Genomic DNA, 16228 nt, shown 5'->3' on the forward strand with positions numbered 1-16228 from the left:
ATGCACATTATATTTTGTAATATCCATCCTGCTGTTCAATATCTTACTATATATGTGCCCCACTTTGGAGACCACTGTTTTGTATCACAGCAAGTCAAAATTCAACAAAGTGAAGATTGCCAGTGGTTTTCAAACTTGAATGTGTATCACAGAAGCATTACCACCCCAGACATACCTATATTAGCACACCAGACCAATAAAAAGTTACAGAGGAACTTGTGCTCTCTTTGAAGTTCCCAGGCATTCACTCCTCTGTTCTACCAAAGCTTTCCAAATCTGTCATTGGGCCCTACGATGGCTTGGGGGATGGCTTAGTCCACAGTATAGTTCTGGGAATCTCAGCTCCCAGAAGGCTCCCTTAGGCAAAGGCATGGAGAGGAAATACTGCCATCAAAGATCATTGCACTGGCTGGACCCAAGCACCCAAGAGCCTCCGAGGAATTCAGAAATAATGGCCAAGGGCACTTTAACATCCAAGACTGCTAGAAGTGCCTAGAGTTAATAGGCTGCTAAAAATCCATCTACTACGGAGTGCCAAGTTCAAATGATATGCTTTTTCTGTGGACCAAGAGCACATTTCGCATACTGAATCCTCACATGTTCTTTGTAATAGGCAAAACTGTGAAAAGGGACTAATATTCAAAACATGTACTACCAGGCTTTTGCAAATACTAAAAATGACTCGTTTTTTTAATTCTGAAACTTTTATAAAAATGCTAACAATGTCTGAGAGTAACTGAGTTCTCCAAAAGGGTTCAAACTTTCTTTTTCATTTCATAGTTTTTCCCTCTGCAACAGAACAAGGTCAATGCAAAGTTAAAGTGTTTATTTTTATTGATTTTAGAGAGAGAGAAACATCAATTTGTTGTTCCACTTATTTATGCATTCATTGGTTGACTCTTATATGTGCCCTGACCAGGGATTGACCTGCAACTTTGGCATATCAGGATGATACTCTAACCAACTGAGCTACCTTGCCAGGGCATATTAAAATTTCTTTTTAAAGGCTCAAGCTTCAAAATCATGAACCCTTATAAGCTGATGCCATATTTGGAGACGAGAACAAGGTCAAGAAAAAGAATCAAAAGTAAATTCCTTACCAGTTATGTGATTTGACAGTATGTACTTAACATACACATATACACCAGCTAAGCCATAAGACACTAAAATTAATATTGTAGGAATTTTGCAAATAATACATTTGTTTACATTTTTCTTCACATTTCTACTTGGATTCCTACCTGAGGAAAATTATAAGTTGATATAGAACTTACAATCTTATACCAAATATCTGCAATTGCTAACATGTCAGGGAATCTTTACCTAGTGAAGGAAATGTAGCCACCATTAACCCCAGAGAGCTAGCCGAAGAGAAGAATGTGTTTTATTAAGCAGTGTGTACAAAGATGTTTGACTCCAAGTAAAAGGCCCCGCTCAATTGAGATGTTATTAAGGTGTTCTGATGGTTACAACACCTAAATAGAACAAAAGTTAAGGCAGCCTCCCTACCCCTCCAGATTTATTCATTTATTATTTTTATTTATCTTCATATTTACGGCACACATCTTTTTTTAAATGTTTAACACACACACCTTTTTTAAACATTAACTTCAGTTTTTCGTGCCAGAAGCAGAAGGTATCACAAACTCTAATTCTTATTTAAAATTATGTACCAAAATGTGAAGACCTCGTAGCTCCAGGCTCAACTCTCTAAGAGGAAGAATGTCAACTACCATCCCCCAGCTCCTATTTTAAACACTATGTTACCTGTCACTAAAGGACTTTAGCTGATGGTTTCATAAAAGAAAGCAAGGCAGCATAGGGAAAAGAGCTCACAAATAGCCAAATTACAAATCTGGAGGCTTGGCTTTCTAGCTTGTGATTCTTAAGATGCTAATATATTACTTAGAAGAGGACCCCACTGCTGGCTTCATGGAATTTATAAATTCCAGGTATTCAAGAGCTGATTCTGTTCAAAGAAACAAACACCTCTTTACATGTAGGGCTGCCTGTCTCAAACAAAGGATCAAAGAAAGCCACGGGTACACTGTGAATACCAGCTGAACATCAATGTACAAGGCTAGTAAGATATGAAATATATCAAATAATAATAAAGTGTTTTAAAGGAGCTGGAGAGAACTTAGCCATTATCATTTAATTCTACACTTCCATGTCCATTCTAAGGGTTTCACTGTGGTATAATACCAACAGGGACACGAACCTATTTCCCCTATAGCCTGTCTTATGCCAAATACAAATACCATCAAAGACTAAGACACTTCTTCAGGAACATATTTTTTAGTAGAACTGTATATTTTGAGTAGCAAGTTGCCAGAATTTTAAAATAAACAGAGTGCAATACTTCGCTCACATGACCACCAATGTAAACAAATTCAGATGAACAGCAGAAAACATTTCAGCAAAGATAATTTTAGGAAAATGCAGACTGAATCAACTTTTTATTTTGTAAGGAATTTAGAAAACATGAGCAAATATTGATATTGCATTAAGAAACAAATTAGTCTATACATCATTCAAATTTTAAAAATCAAAGAGTCAACGTGACATTAAAAAATGGAGTAACAGAAATGTGTTTTATTTTAAAACAAAATACTATCAGTGGTTTCTTACAACTAGATACACAAACGTAAAGGCAGTAATGCTAAAATGGTGTAAAATGCTGAATCTCAAAATGATCCAGCAAGTTGAAGGAGCACCAATTGTCACCAATGTGGAACTGCCACATATTCTATCAAAGAAAACAAACTATATAATAAAAATAAGCAAATACATAAATTGTTGGGGAAAAGGAGCCCACAATTCCTGGAGCTTTAGAGTAAATGGTTTATTTGGTTCTGTTTTTACATATGTTTTGTCTGTTTTCTTCCTCTAAGAAAGAGAGTGGATATGTGAGTCATCTAAGAATATTTCCCAGTTATATTGTAGTTATTCAGGAACGATAAGTATTGCAGAAACAAGGATCAATACACCTTGTCACCTTAACCACTTAATGTGCTATTTAAATTATTTGTTTGAACACCAATAGTATGCTTTCATTTTTTCTTTCCTAAAAACTCTGTCAAGAATATTCAAAGGAACTTTCTTAAGAAATATGTCTATTTAATTCCTGAAATTTTTCTTTTTTTAAGAAGTGACAATAATATGAAGTTCTAATATACCAGGAGCATGGAAAAGAATATTATGCAATCTAATTATAACAATTTAAATTAGAATATTCAAGAAATATATCTGAGGGCTCAAAAATGTAATTTTGTGAACTAAGTTTCACTGAGAGATGCTTATGACTAAGTTTAAAACATGGTTATCATTATGTTTGAAAATTTTAAAGAAAAGTCACAACCTACACAATAATCCTGAAAAAAAACAGATTAAAATTAGTAGGGTATTTATATGTACAGATGCATACACAAGTACTTTCAGGGGGGGAAAGGAATCATATTAATATTTACAGGTTACAAAAAACTTTTTTTAAATGAAGATTAGAAAAGAGTTAGTAACTAGGTGTAGAGCCAGAGGTTGTGAGGTGAACCTAAAAGTGGTAAATACTAAAATTCTTTGCAGTGTAAAGAAATGCAAAAGACTCGTACTACAAATCTTTAATTAAAAAAACAAAAAGCAATCCAACTATTGTCCATTTACAATGATAAAAACTGAAACAAAAACTGAACCCATTTTGTAAAAATTCTATAATAACATTCTTAAATCCAGTTCATATTGTTCCAGAGTCAAGGGAGACACAAAATTAGACAGAATTTTACCTTTTCTAAAGAGATTATCACAATTTCATTGCAAGAGGATAAGGTGAATAGCCCCTTAGCAACTTGTGTACTTTATTACTACCTTCAATAGAAAATCCAAATATTTCCTTTTTTTGTTTAAACTTCTGGAATTCTATCCAGATATTTAAAATGTTGATATTTAAGCTTAAAGGACATCATACTCTGAAAACAGGCACAGGCCTGCTTCAAATATAGTTTGATAATTCTAGGGGTACTTACTGCAAGAAGATTTCTTTAGCAAATACTGGTTTCTTATATTTAAAAAATCAGCAAGGTAGAATTTAAAAAATCTTAATTTACAATACATTGTAAACTGCACACAACAATTGCCACATGTATCACGACCAGCACAGGTAAAAAGTTTTTTCCAGATGTCTTATAAGACTTTGTATCTTCCTTTATTTGTTGGTTGGTATGAATTTTGCTATAATAGAAAATAAGAGATATGTGGTAAGAAAAAGCAAGGACATTTCCTTTACAAACATATAAAACTATCATATTTAAAATAAAAAATGTTAATATTATATGGAGGAAGAAAGAACTGTTCAATAACTAATCATTCTCTGTTCTCTCGACTACTCCTTGACAGCTATTTCGAACCAACTTAATGGTAGTGACCCCAAGGTCCTTTTTCTCTCACCCCTTGGTGAAACAGTCTTAAGCACTAGATTTAAAGGCTGTCTTTTTCTTCCTTCTTGTTTTGTGTACCTTCTAGTCTTTACACTTTTTATCCTCCCCCAAAAGAATGCTCTGCAAGTAGAATTTTAGAAAAGCCGTCCAAAACACATTCTTAGAGAAAGGGCTCTTATCCCAACATACAAATTGTTAAGAAGAGTTTACAAGCTTCAACTGATACTAAAGACATAGTGATGTATCTGCCTCCTTTGGAAAGGTGGTCTATGAAAGGCACATTTCCAAAGTCAAATTAAGTCTTTACCTAAGTTTAAAAACACTGACAACACTTGTACTGGGAGAAATGCAGAGAAACTAGAATTTTCATCCAGTGCTAGAAGGGATGTAAACTGGTATAACCACTTTAGAAAGTTATTCAATAATACCAACTTAAAGCTTAACTACACATTTACCTTATGATTAGCAATCCTAATTAACAATTTTAACTTCAAGGTTTATACCCAAGAGAAAAGCACACTAATTGTATCAAAGAGACATGGAATAAAATGTTTATAGAAGCATTATTCATAAACACCAAAAATTAAAATAACCCCAACGTTCAATATATAAATTAACTGTGGTATATTCACACAATTAAAAACTATATTGCCATTAAAAAGAATGGATTATTATTGCTTCATGCAACAAGGACTGATTTTCTCAAAGTAATGTGGAGGAGTGAAAGAAATTAGATACAAAAGTACAGAGCTTTTGATTCTACTTTACATAGAATTCAAAAATAGGCGAAACTAATCTATGATGTTAAAAGTCAGAATATTGTTACATATGAGGGAAATGAATGGTGATGAGGGGCATGGGAGGAATTCTGGGATGCTGATAAATGTTCTATATTTCTTGATCTGGATAGTGATCACATCAGTGTGCTTATTACTTTGTAAAAATTCACTGAGCTATAGGTTTGTGATTTGTGCACTTTTCTGTATTTATATCATAGTTTAACAAAACATTTATTAAAAAAGTAAATAAGTCCTTGAGGTTTTTTTAACTTACCAGCCGGATCAGTTCTTCTTTTATGAGCCTAGTAATTTCTGCCTTTGCTTTCTGCACGGCCAGTTCATTGGCACCTGGTGAGAAGTGGAAAACGATTATTAGAATTACACTGAAAATTTACCCATGTCGTGGAGAGCCACCAGGAATACCGTAGGTGACTTTTTTAAAAAATATATTTTATTGATTTTTTACAGAGAGGAAGGGAGAGGGATAGAGAGTTAGAAACATCGCTGAGAGAGAAACATCGATTAGCTGCCTCCTGCACACCCCCTACTGGGTATGTGCCCGCAACCAAGGTACATGCCCTTGACTGGAATCGAACCTGGGACCCTTGAGTCCGCAGGCTGACACTCTATCCACTGAGCCAAACTGGTTAGGGCTGTAGGTGACTTTCAGAAACATTGTGCTACCGGCCAAGATAGCCTTTCAATACTGGTGAAACACCATCCACATTATATAATGGCTGCTTATTGTTCTCAATACTTTCAGAGTTTCAAATGTAAGCAATGAGGTTACAATGCGTGTAGTGTTAAGAATTCTTGGTATGTTGATTAAAGAATGAAGAAAAGATGATTTATCCAAAAGAGAATAAGAAAAAGTTAAAGGGAAATAGAACTTCCTTGGTTCATTGATTTAACAAATATTTATTGGATATTTATTATTTCTTTAAAGTCAACAAATGTTTCAGAAAGGTCAAAGATGAATGGAGGATTAAATAAGTTAAAGTAGAAGAGATGACATGGAGAATATTTTGCAAAGGGAATCACACGTGCAATGGTATAGATTAAGAAAGGCATGCTGCCTGGCTGGGATGGCTCAGTTGGCTGAGGGTCGTCCAGTGCACAGAAAGGTCACTGGTTCAATTCCCGGTCAGAGCACATGCCCAGATTGCAGGTTTAGTCCCCAGTCAGGGTGCATATGGGAGACAACCAATCGATATTTCTTTTTCACATCACTGTTTCTCTCTCTTTCTTCCTCTCTCTCTAAAATCAATAAAAACATTTTTAAAGGAAGGAAGGAAGGATTACATACTGAAGAGTATAAGAAGTATATCGTGGCTGGAAAAAAGAGTGGAAAGAACATAACAAGGTAGCCAAGGGGCTGAGGCAGGCTGGAGACATCCACTCAGTTATTAATTCAAGAAACATTATGTACCCATCATGTATATTGTGAGAGATTCATTATACGAAGAACTCCATGCTCTTTATAATCTTGTAGGCTACTAGAAAAACAAACTTGTAAAGATATTACAACAGGTTAAGTAGCTAGGAAGTAGTCTACCAGAATAACTTTTAAATATCACTTCTACGCCCTGGCCCATATGGCTCAGTTGATTGGAGCATCGTCCCATATACAAAAAGGTGGTGGGTTAGATTCCTGGTCAGGACACATACCCATTGAGGTTTGTGCAGGAGGCAACCAATCGATGTTTCTCTCTCACATCAATGTCTCTGTCTCTCTAAAAATTAAACAAATGCTCTGGCTGGTTTGGCTCAGTGGATGGAGCGTCGGCCTTTGGACTGAAGGGTTCCGGGTTCGATTCCGGTCAAGGGCATGTGCCTTGGTTGCGGGTATGTCCCCAGTGGGGGGTGTGCAGGAGGCAGCTGATCGATGTTTCTCTCTCATCGATGTTTCTGGCTCTCTGTCCCTCTCCCTTCCTCTCTGTGAAAAATCAATAAAATATATATTAAAAAAATAAAAAATTAAAATTAAATAAATACATAAATGAATTAATTAAATAAAATATATCTCCAAGCAGCTTTCCCAACTTCCAGGCAGTTGTTTTTTTCCTCAGTATTCTCAACAGGATTGTGTTCACACCACCATGAAAGCACATTTTTAGGTAGACTGGACAAAATGTGTTTTTTCTGACGAGAAGTAAAGTAAAAAAGAGGTACAAAGTAAGATGCTAAAAACAGTTGAGCAGCAAGTAAAATAAGAATAAAGAAGATACTGAATCCAAGAAGAAAAACAGGTGTTATCAGCAGTGATGATGGGTGAAATTCAATTGAGATCACTGTAATCAAGGTGCTCATGGGACATCAGTTGGAAATGTCAGCAATGCCAATGGAAATATGAACCAGTGGTTCAGGAGAGACAGAGATTAGAGAGCCATCAGGGGACATGTGGAGAGATCTGAAGTCAGGCAACAAGAACAGGGAGTAAGTATGTCTAGATAGATAGCACAGTATACACTAAGAGGAAAAGAGCTGGACCAAAGAAGTAAACTAGAGATTAAGGACTAGGAGTGACATGTCAAGGAATAAAAGGAAAACTTAGGTTGCAATGTAGAGAACTACATTTTAATCACTATAGGCAAGAAAACCAAATGAAGAAAATAATTCACAAGATATGGGAAAAATCCCCCTCCACCACTTATTACATGTGAATAACCTTTTTGACACCAGAGAGAAGAAAGGAAGAGTGGAGGGAAGAATGGAGAGGAAAAGAAGGAGGCGGCAGAGGGAGAAGAAACAGTTTAACAACAGGAAGGAAAGGGCCATGAGTAGGGCTATGAAGTCACAGAAATATATCTAAATCTTATAGCTCCACCAGCTACCAACCACAAGATTTTAAAGCTGTGGGTGCTCGAAGGGAAGAGAGATAGAGGAGAATGAACAAGGGCAGAATCAAGAGCCAACGCAGACTGAAAATTACAACCAAACTGAAATTCAGGAGCAAAATATGGTACTTGGCATGAGATGGTGTGAAGCTTGTTGACATTCTGTGCTATTTTAAAAAGGAAAACGACTCTCACTTAGACTCAAATGGAAGAGTAACTTTTCTACTTTAGTAAAAGTCTGACCATTTGAACCATTTAAATTTGTGACTTACATAGCTTCTTTAGGTAATTGGTTACATATGTTTATAAGCTGCCATGAAAAAGAGGCATTTCCTTTCATTGGTCCTAAAACAACTCTGGCTGCTTTTAAGGGATTCTCCACCAGTAAAAAGAGGGTCACAAAACAGGCTATAAATTATACAGGGTGGCTAGGCATGTAAGTCCTTCCTGTTCTCCTTCCCGCTGCCTGGTGGGAGGCCTGGAGCTGCTGAGCCCAAGAGCCTCCAAGGAGCCAAGCAGTGGGGTCCCTCCAATTACAGAACTAGAAACAGATGACACTAGGCTCCTTCCAACACCTGTTTTCACCCTATTAGTGTTCAGTTGATTTGGTTTGAAAGACCCTTTCAAATCGAATCGTCTATGAAAAATTTCAAAGATTTCTATCATTTTAATTACCAATTTCCAGCTTTTATTCAGCATCTTATGTCTCTAGATTTTCAAGCTTCATTTTTGGCAAGGTTATCTTTTTACTGGGGGGGAAAGGGGGTCTTCATTTATAAACATTACACATTATTTCCTGAGCACAAGTTGACAGTGAAGAGAAGTGACCAGAACCAATCTAGGTGGATGGAAAAGTCAGCAGAAGCTATGGGTTTTTCTTCACTTCACTTGGTAGTATAGGAGGTGTGTTCTGATAAAGTTATACATCAATTGAAATTTGAAACAATTACCCTATTAATAAAAGCCTATGTGGTTGTGACGCCCTCACGCATGATGAGCGATCACCAAGAGGCTGTGTGCGCAGTGGGTGCGCACGGGTGGGCAGGGGCTTGACCTCTTTGGGGCAATCGATCACGGGGCTCCCGCACTGAGAGGGCACAGGCCAGACTGGGGGACCCCCCCCCCCCCCCCGTGTACAAATTTTGTGCACCAGGCCTTTAGTACTATAATAAACAAGCATAATTACCTTTAAATTAATAAATTACATAGAAGATCCTTTTTCAGAGCAGTCATGTCTCTGATTTGCCTCTTAATAAGGCAAGCATTTACATACTGGTTTTGCTTAAATACTACCCATGATATTCAAGCTGAGGCTAAAGGCTGACTCCATGTACACAAAGGTTTTATCATCAGATTCCACTGGATGACATTGTATCTCCATCCTGCATGGTGGCCTAATGAACAGAGCAATTAAGGGCGACCCGTCCAGTCCCAAATGCAGAAAAACATCAGTGTAATTTTCTCTCCTTGCAGATCTGGGTGCCAGCACTCCCATATTACTACACAATAAAAAAGTTTCACATGATTTAGAAACACACTGAGTCACTGGCAGACCAAAAGTCTTTCAGGATACATAAAAGGGTGCCATTTAAAAACCTGACTTGAAATAGATGAGAGTCAGTTTATCAAAGTCACAATAACAAACAAAGAAATAAAATTTAACTAGTTCTCAATCCACTTCCTTTGTACACCATTTAGAAATATGTATGAATCTTATTATACAGTAGTGGTAGAATGGCAATAACAGGAAAATATAAAGGCTGCATTTGATTTTACCTTTGAGTTTTACCTAATTCATCAATAATTTTAAAAAGTTGAATAGTAAGAGTAACACTGGTGAAAATGGCAGAGCAGGGAACTCCAAAAGCCTGTTCCTCCACAAAAGCAGCAAATAAACTTGCAAAAACTATTAAAATAAACTTTATCAGAACTCTGGAAACTAATCAAAAGTTTACAGCAACCAGGCAAGGACTTATTAAAAAACAACAACAGCTGAATTTTGGTAACATAACTTTCCAGCATGCCTTTCTTTTTTTTTTCTTTTTTTTTTAAATAATTTATATTTCTTAAATTATTACAAAGAGTATTACATATGTCTCCTTTTTTCCCCCCCTTGACATTCCCCCGGCCCCTACCCACCGCCCCCCCCCCCCCGCCCCGTGTCTTGTGTCCATTTGTTAATCTTATATGCACCAGCATGCCTTTCTTAATCTACTTACTTACTCTGACCCCATCAAGCATTTCGGTCAGGAAACAGTTTCTATTTAGAAGTAAATGGGATACACGCTGCCCATGTATTTCTCTTGGTGAAGTCTTTATAGTAAGAAGCCACATAAAAACAATTGGAGGTCACCAATGAAAAGCAAAGGGATGAGGCAAAGTACTAATCTACTTTCTGTGAAATTCTCTTTGTTTTGGCCAGGAAAGAAATAAACCCTAAAAATAATTCCTAACATATAATTAAGTCATTTTAGTTAATGTTTATTTCACTAAACCTTTTTAACAATATACTTTCAAGAGATCTAAATAACCTTCCATTGATCTTCCTAACAGCAAACTTTAGAGCTGAGCTATCCAGTACAGTAGGCATCAGCCATGTGGCTACTTAAACTTAATTTAATAAAAATTAAGTAACATTTATGCCCTGGCCAGTGTGGCTCAGTTGGTTAACCGTTGCCCCACGTACCAAAAGGTTTCAGGTTTGATTTCCGCTCAGGGCACATGCCCAGGTTTCGGATTCAATCCCCAGATGGGGTGCAGGCGGGAGGCAGCAGATCAATGTTTCTCTCTCAAATCAACATTTCTCTCTCTCTCTTTTTCTCCCTCTCAAAAAAAGCAATACATTTTAAAAAAATCAAATAACATTTAAAATTTCTCAGTCACAATGGCCATATTTCAAGCACTCCATAGCCATCACAGTGAATTCTATTGTGCTGCTTTAGAGAGATCAAATGGATATATGCCTGTCAAATATTCTGTGTCCTGAAGACAAGTGACTATAGGGATTAATCAGATGCATGATTCAAAAAACTTATCAAGTGTCACCATGTGCCAGGCACTAGAAATACAGAAGATAAGAGTCATTACATTCAAAGTCACTGCATTCTAAGAAAAGAGACACAAGGAAAAATATACTATAATTTCCATGTGATGAGTACTGTGAGGAAAAACAAAGCAGGTTGCCGAACCGGTTTGGCTCAGTGGATAGAGCGTTGGCCTGCGGACTCAAATGTCTCGGGTTCGATTCCGGTCAAGGGCATGTACCTTGGTTGCGGGCACATCCCCACTGGGGGGCGTGCAGGAGGCAGCTGATCGATGTTTCTCTCTCATCGACGTTTCTAGCTCTCTATCCCTCTCCCTTCCTCTCTGTAAAAAATCAATAAAATATATTTTTTAAAAAACAAAACAAAAAACAAAGCAGGTTAAAAGCTATACACACAGTGTGAAGTGGGATCAGGCAAGGCCTCCTTGTTAGAACTGATGTGTATAACAAAACAGTAGACTGGAGTCTGAGATTATACAAGGTGTGGGAGCAGCTTCTTTGCAGCCATTTAAGCACTAGGTATGCAGACTCTGGGCTTACACAACACGTGGAGTCAACTTCCCCACAGCTCCAACAACAGTTTTCAACAATTATTTCGTTCATTAAAGAGATGAAATGGACCTGGCTGCTCCAACTTAAAAGTCTAGACAAAAATGTTCAAATTAAATAAGAATAAAGGGAGGCAGAGTCCTACCACACACACAGCAGAATAGCGTGTTAGGAAAACAAATAAAAATGAAAAGTACCTTCTGAATTCACACATGAACGTATGACAACAGGTTAAAAAGCAAACCAGCTCTAGCCGGTTTTGCTCAGTGATTTGAACGTCGGCTCTTGGACTGGAGAGTCCCAAGTTCAATTCTGGTCAGTAGCACATGCCTCAGTTGCAGGCTCAATCCCTACCCCAATGGGGATGTGTGCGGGAGTCAACCAATCGATGTGTCTCTCTCTGTCTCTCCCTCTCCCTTCCATTCTCTCTAAAAATCAATGGACAAAATATCCTAGGGTGAGGAGTAATAACAACAACAAAAAAATGCAAACCAGATAACTCTTAGTTAATGCATTACTTATACTCTTCAAGTTATGGTATTAGTTGTCCTTTCATTATTTTTTAAAGGTCTGCATGAACTTTTATGGACATAATTTCTGAGGCAATATTTGCTTAAAAATTCATTAAGTAGATTATTAATACAGTTGACTTACTTTCTAAACTAAACTTTGGCCAGAATGTTCTACTTAATAGAAGTATAAACAGATTAATCCTTAAAAGAAAAGTCCTTTTCTTTCAGAGTGATTTTCAGATTTGAATGAATTGTCCAAACACGGATCATTTCAACTTTGTATGTGTACTAACCTTCTAAATAAAGAACTCAAATAACATATAAAATTAATTTTTTATAGGTATTCCTTATTTTCTAGAACTGAATTCACATTCTCTCTACTACATTTACATCAACCTTGAAACAGAACCAACAGTACATACTTTCAATTGCCAAGTAAATTTTCCGCTCTCCTTCCTTGGGTTCCTTGCCAGGTGGGAAGTATGTTCCTCTGATTGTAATTGCAGCTTCAGAATATTCACTGATTCTCTGCAGAGCTTCCTTAGAGGTAACTTTCCACCTAGCAGTCTATAAAAGAAAGGGTGGGGGGGAAATCACTTCATAACAGGATTTAAAAGCTGAGTGTACTGACAAAGAATAGGTTGTCTAAATCATATTATGGTCAATATTAAGACTGTAATTAACATCATCATAAATTCATTTAAGTCCTAACATGCCTAGAACATATGCATAAAAATGGAATTTCTATTGTTGTCTCCCCTATCTAGATAAAAAGTAGCTATTAAAATGTTCACGGCACTTTGTAAAGTATATGATTTTCTAACAACTATGCTGTACACCTGAAACTAATACAAAATAATATTGAATGAAAACTGTAATTTTAAAAACATTTTTAAAGTAAAGATAAACAAAATTAAATGTTCATGGGTTTTCAAGAAGAGGGTTTCAATCCTAAGAAGCAAAAGTTCCTACTCCACGTCCAGTTGGCGTGGCTCAGTTGAGTGTTGACCTATGAACCAGGAGGTCACAGTTCAATTCCTGGTGAAGGCACATGCCCAGGCTGCAAGCTCAATCCTTCGTGTGGGGCGTGCAGGAGGCAGCTGATCAACAATTCTCTCTCATCACTGATGTTTCTATCTCTCTCTTCCTCTCTGAAGTCAATGAAAAAATATATTTTTTAGAAAAGCTCCTACTCCACAATAAAATGTTTAAATCTGTTACTTGCCTGTGGGAAGTCATTGATCTCTAATTCTTCCTCATATCTCTTAAAAGATTCATTCTGTCCACCATCCTGTCTCTCTTCTTCTTGTTTCTCCAAAGGCACATAATTGAGCTTGGCATTGATCTTTTCAGCAAGTTGCTCTGCAATGGTTTTTGCAGACACAGTGGGAGCCAGGATGGTACCACCTCTGAGAATTGCATTGGTGGCCTGCTGCATCACATCCTGCAGTTAAAGAAGAACTACAGTCAAATCTCAATTGAGGGCAGAGACAAGATCAGGGACCCCACCAATTATTCTCTGTAAAGTCACTAATTAAAAGCATCTTTCTTATGTAAATTCCTACCATATGTGCAATTTAGCAGTATATGTTTTTAACTGGTAGTTTGATATATAGCCTTTACTTTGATGAGAAAATTAAAGAACATTCAACTCTATATTAAAAGTTCTACTGGCTCATAGCCCCGGCCAGTGTGGCTCAGTTGGGTGGAGAGTCATTCCATATACCAAAAAGGTGGCGGGTTCGATTCCCAGTCAGGACATATACCCAGGTTACGGTTCAATCCCCAGCTGGGGTGCGTGTAGGAGGCAAACGATTGATATTTCTCTCTCTTCTCTCTCTCTCTCTTCCTCTAAAAATCAATAAAAAATAATTTTAAAGGTACAAAAAATTGCATTAATAAAAATAAAAAATAAAAAAGTTCTACTGGATTATAGATAATTAGGTAACTCTTGATATTAAACATAGTATATTCCTAAAATAATTTACATGCTTTGGGACTCCCAGGAATTTCCTCTGAATTAGAATCTTTGTGCCCTATCACCACGAGTTCTTCTTCTCCCATGGTCCAACCCAATATTCAATAAATGATAGTAAATTACTTACTCAACACCTTTTAGCTTTTTTAATTTGAACTTAATTTTACTATATGCTTAATCTGAACAGAACCCTTCCATGGGTAATACCTGACTCATACCTTAAGATTTTCGAACAGTGAAAAGTTACAGCTATTTGATTTCTCTAATAAAGAGTTATTAGCAGTAATAATCCCAGAAAATTTAGGTACTGCCATGCCATCTCTGAGGTGGCACAGGCTTGGGGGCAGTAAATACTTCATGATACCTCACTGGCTAAACAAAGACTCAGAGACCAGAGGTTCCGAGCCGGGTTCCATCACTGACCTATGGCTTGGTCATCCCAGCTTAGGTGCTATAAACCTGAAACTATATAGCCTACTGGACAGAGGGCCTGCCCTGCAGGTCCCCAAACTCTAAAAATCTTTAAAACACACCCAGTAAAAGCAAATCAGTAGAGAAAACGAGAGTTATTTCTTTAATATTCTGGTAAGAGCAATTAGTAAAGTACTTTATAACATGTTCCATGGCTAACATGCTTAACAGTTCAGCCTTCCAAAATAGGCACTAAGACCTCAGTTAGCCCAGCCAGCGTAGCTCAGTTGTTGAGCACTGTCACAGTTCAGTTCCCCATCAGAGCACATGCCTGGGTTGCAGGCTCAGTCTCTAGTGTGGGGTGTGCAAAAGGCAGCCAATCAATGATTCTCTCATCATAATTCCTAAAAAGCATTTAAATCAAAGAACTTATAGAAAGTTGACTAAAACTTGGAACAAATTACTTAATACCTGAGACTCAATGCCCAAATTCTTCTGAGCATTGATTCTAAGAGCCAATCTTTTAGCAATTTCTAATTTCTCAGCATTTCCAGCAGTTGGAACAGGAACACTAGATGTTCCAGGAGCAGCCATATCCTTCACTCTCTTCTTTGAATTAAACATGCTTTCAATTTGCTCATCAATCTAAACAAAATGAAAAAAAGGTCAGCAAAAGTTGAATTAAAAATACCAATTCAGGTGTATCTATAGAAACTAATAAAAAATATTTCTACCAGAAGTCTAGAATCAATTACATTTATGTTAATTCAACCACACAGATGAACAGGAAAATATACCAGCTATTGGTTAAGAGCGACACATTTCATTTTAAAAAATCAGTTCGGTGAAAAAAATAGAAAACAGATACAATGCTACACGAACCATTATGCAGACTCTTGAGTGATCCAGAAAATACTTCACAGTTCAGCAAATAAGGAATATGTGTTGTCAAGACAGAGCAGCCAACATGATGCATCGAAAATGCCCCAGCACTCAGGCCTAGAGGCCAAACATACTGTACTGAAAGAAGCTGGAAGAAGGGCAATAACTTAGGGCCAACGGCCAATTTAAAAAAGAGATAATGAGCCCTAGCCGGTTTGGCTCAGTGGATAAAGCGTCGGCCTGCGGACTGAAGGGTCCCAGGTTCGATTCCAGTCAAGGGCACATGCCCGGGTTGTGGGCTCGATCCCCAGTAAGGGACGTGTAGGAGGCAGCCGGTCAATGACTCTCTCATCATTGATGTTTCTATCTCTCTCTCCCTCTCCCTTCCTCTCTGAAATCAATAAAAATATATTAAAAAATAAAATAAAATACTGGGGGACGGGGGGAGAGTCAGTGATTCTCAGGGAGAATGATACAACCATGTTCCTAAGATAAAGCTCCCAAAATTCTTCCAGACTCTTAAAATTCAACTGGATTTGCTTTAAAAACCAGGTAACAGAATCAGAAAAGAACAATGTACTACTATATTCCTTTGAGCTAAGAAAGAAAAGAAATGAAGGTAGGTTTCCCCATCAAAGCAAAAGCAATGCCGAAAGCCCTTGCTCTCCAGGAATCACACAATTCCTACGATGACTGTGCAATTCTCAGATTTGTCTCATCTACCTTATAAACTATTTGCAGTTCCTTTTAAAGATGCTTTTTGCCCCAAAATTATGATTAACACTGCCAACTAAAGAGATATAAACC

At 37.2% G+C, this 16228-nt stretch overlaps 1 protein-coding gene across 2 annotated transcripts in view; it reads right to left on the minus strand.

Moving 5' to 3' along the window:
• Positions 1–2279: 2279 nt before the first annotated feature.
• The window catches only part of DDX46 (DEAD-box helicase 46), a 64214-nt gene continuing 50265 nt past the window's right edge, over positions 2280–16228 (minus strand). Inside the window, exons 19-23 of one of the 2 annotated variants that reach the window (XM_070414978.1) lie at positions 15011–15184; positions 13376–13594; positions 12573–12717; positions 5484–5557; positions 2280–4224 (exon numbers count right to left, since the gene is read on the minus strand). In XM_070414978.1, coding sequence (XP_070271079.1) covers positions 4177–4224; positions 5484–5557; positions 12573–12717; positions 13376–13594; positions 15011–15184 — 660 coding nt within the window. In that variant the 3' untranslated portion in view covers positions 2280–4176. Of the gene's footprint in view, positions 4225–5483; positions 5558–12572; positions 12718–13375; positions 13595–15007; positions 15185–16228 lie in introns of both variants that reach the window. The other variant, XM_070414977.1, reaches the window with a different exon arrangement.

Source organism: Myotis yumanensis, unplaced genomic scaffold (assembly GCF_028538775.1).
Source record: "Myotis yumanensis isolate MYYU_CA2020_CCGP unplaced genomic scaffold, mMyoYum1.0.hap1 SCAF_5, whole genome shotgun sequence".
Lineage (NCBI taxonomy): Eukaryota > Metazoa > Chordata > Mammalia > Chiroptera > Vespertilionidae > Myotis > Myotis yumanensis.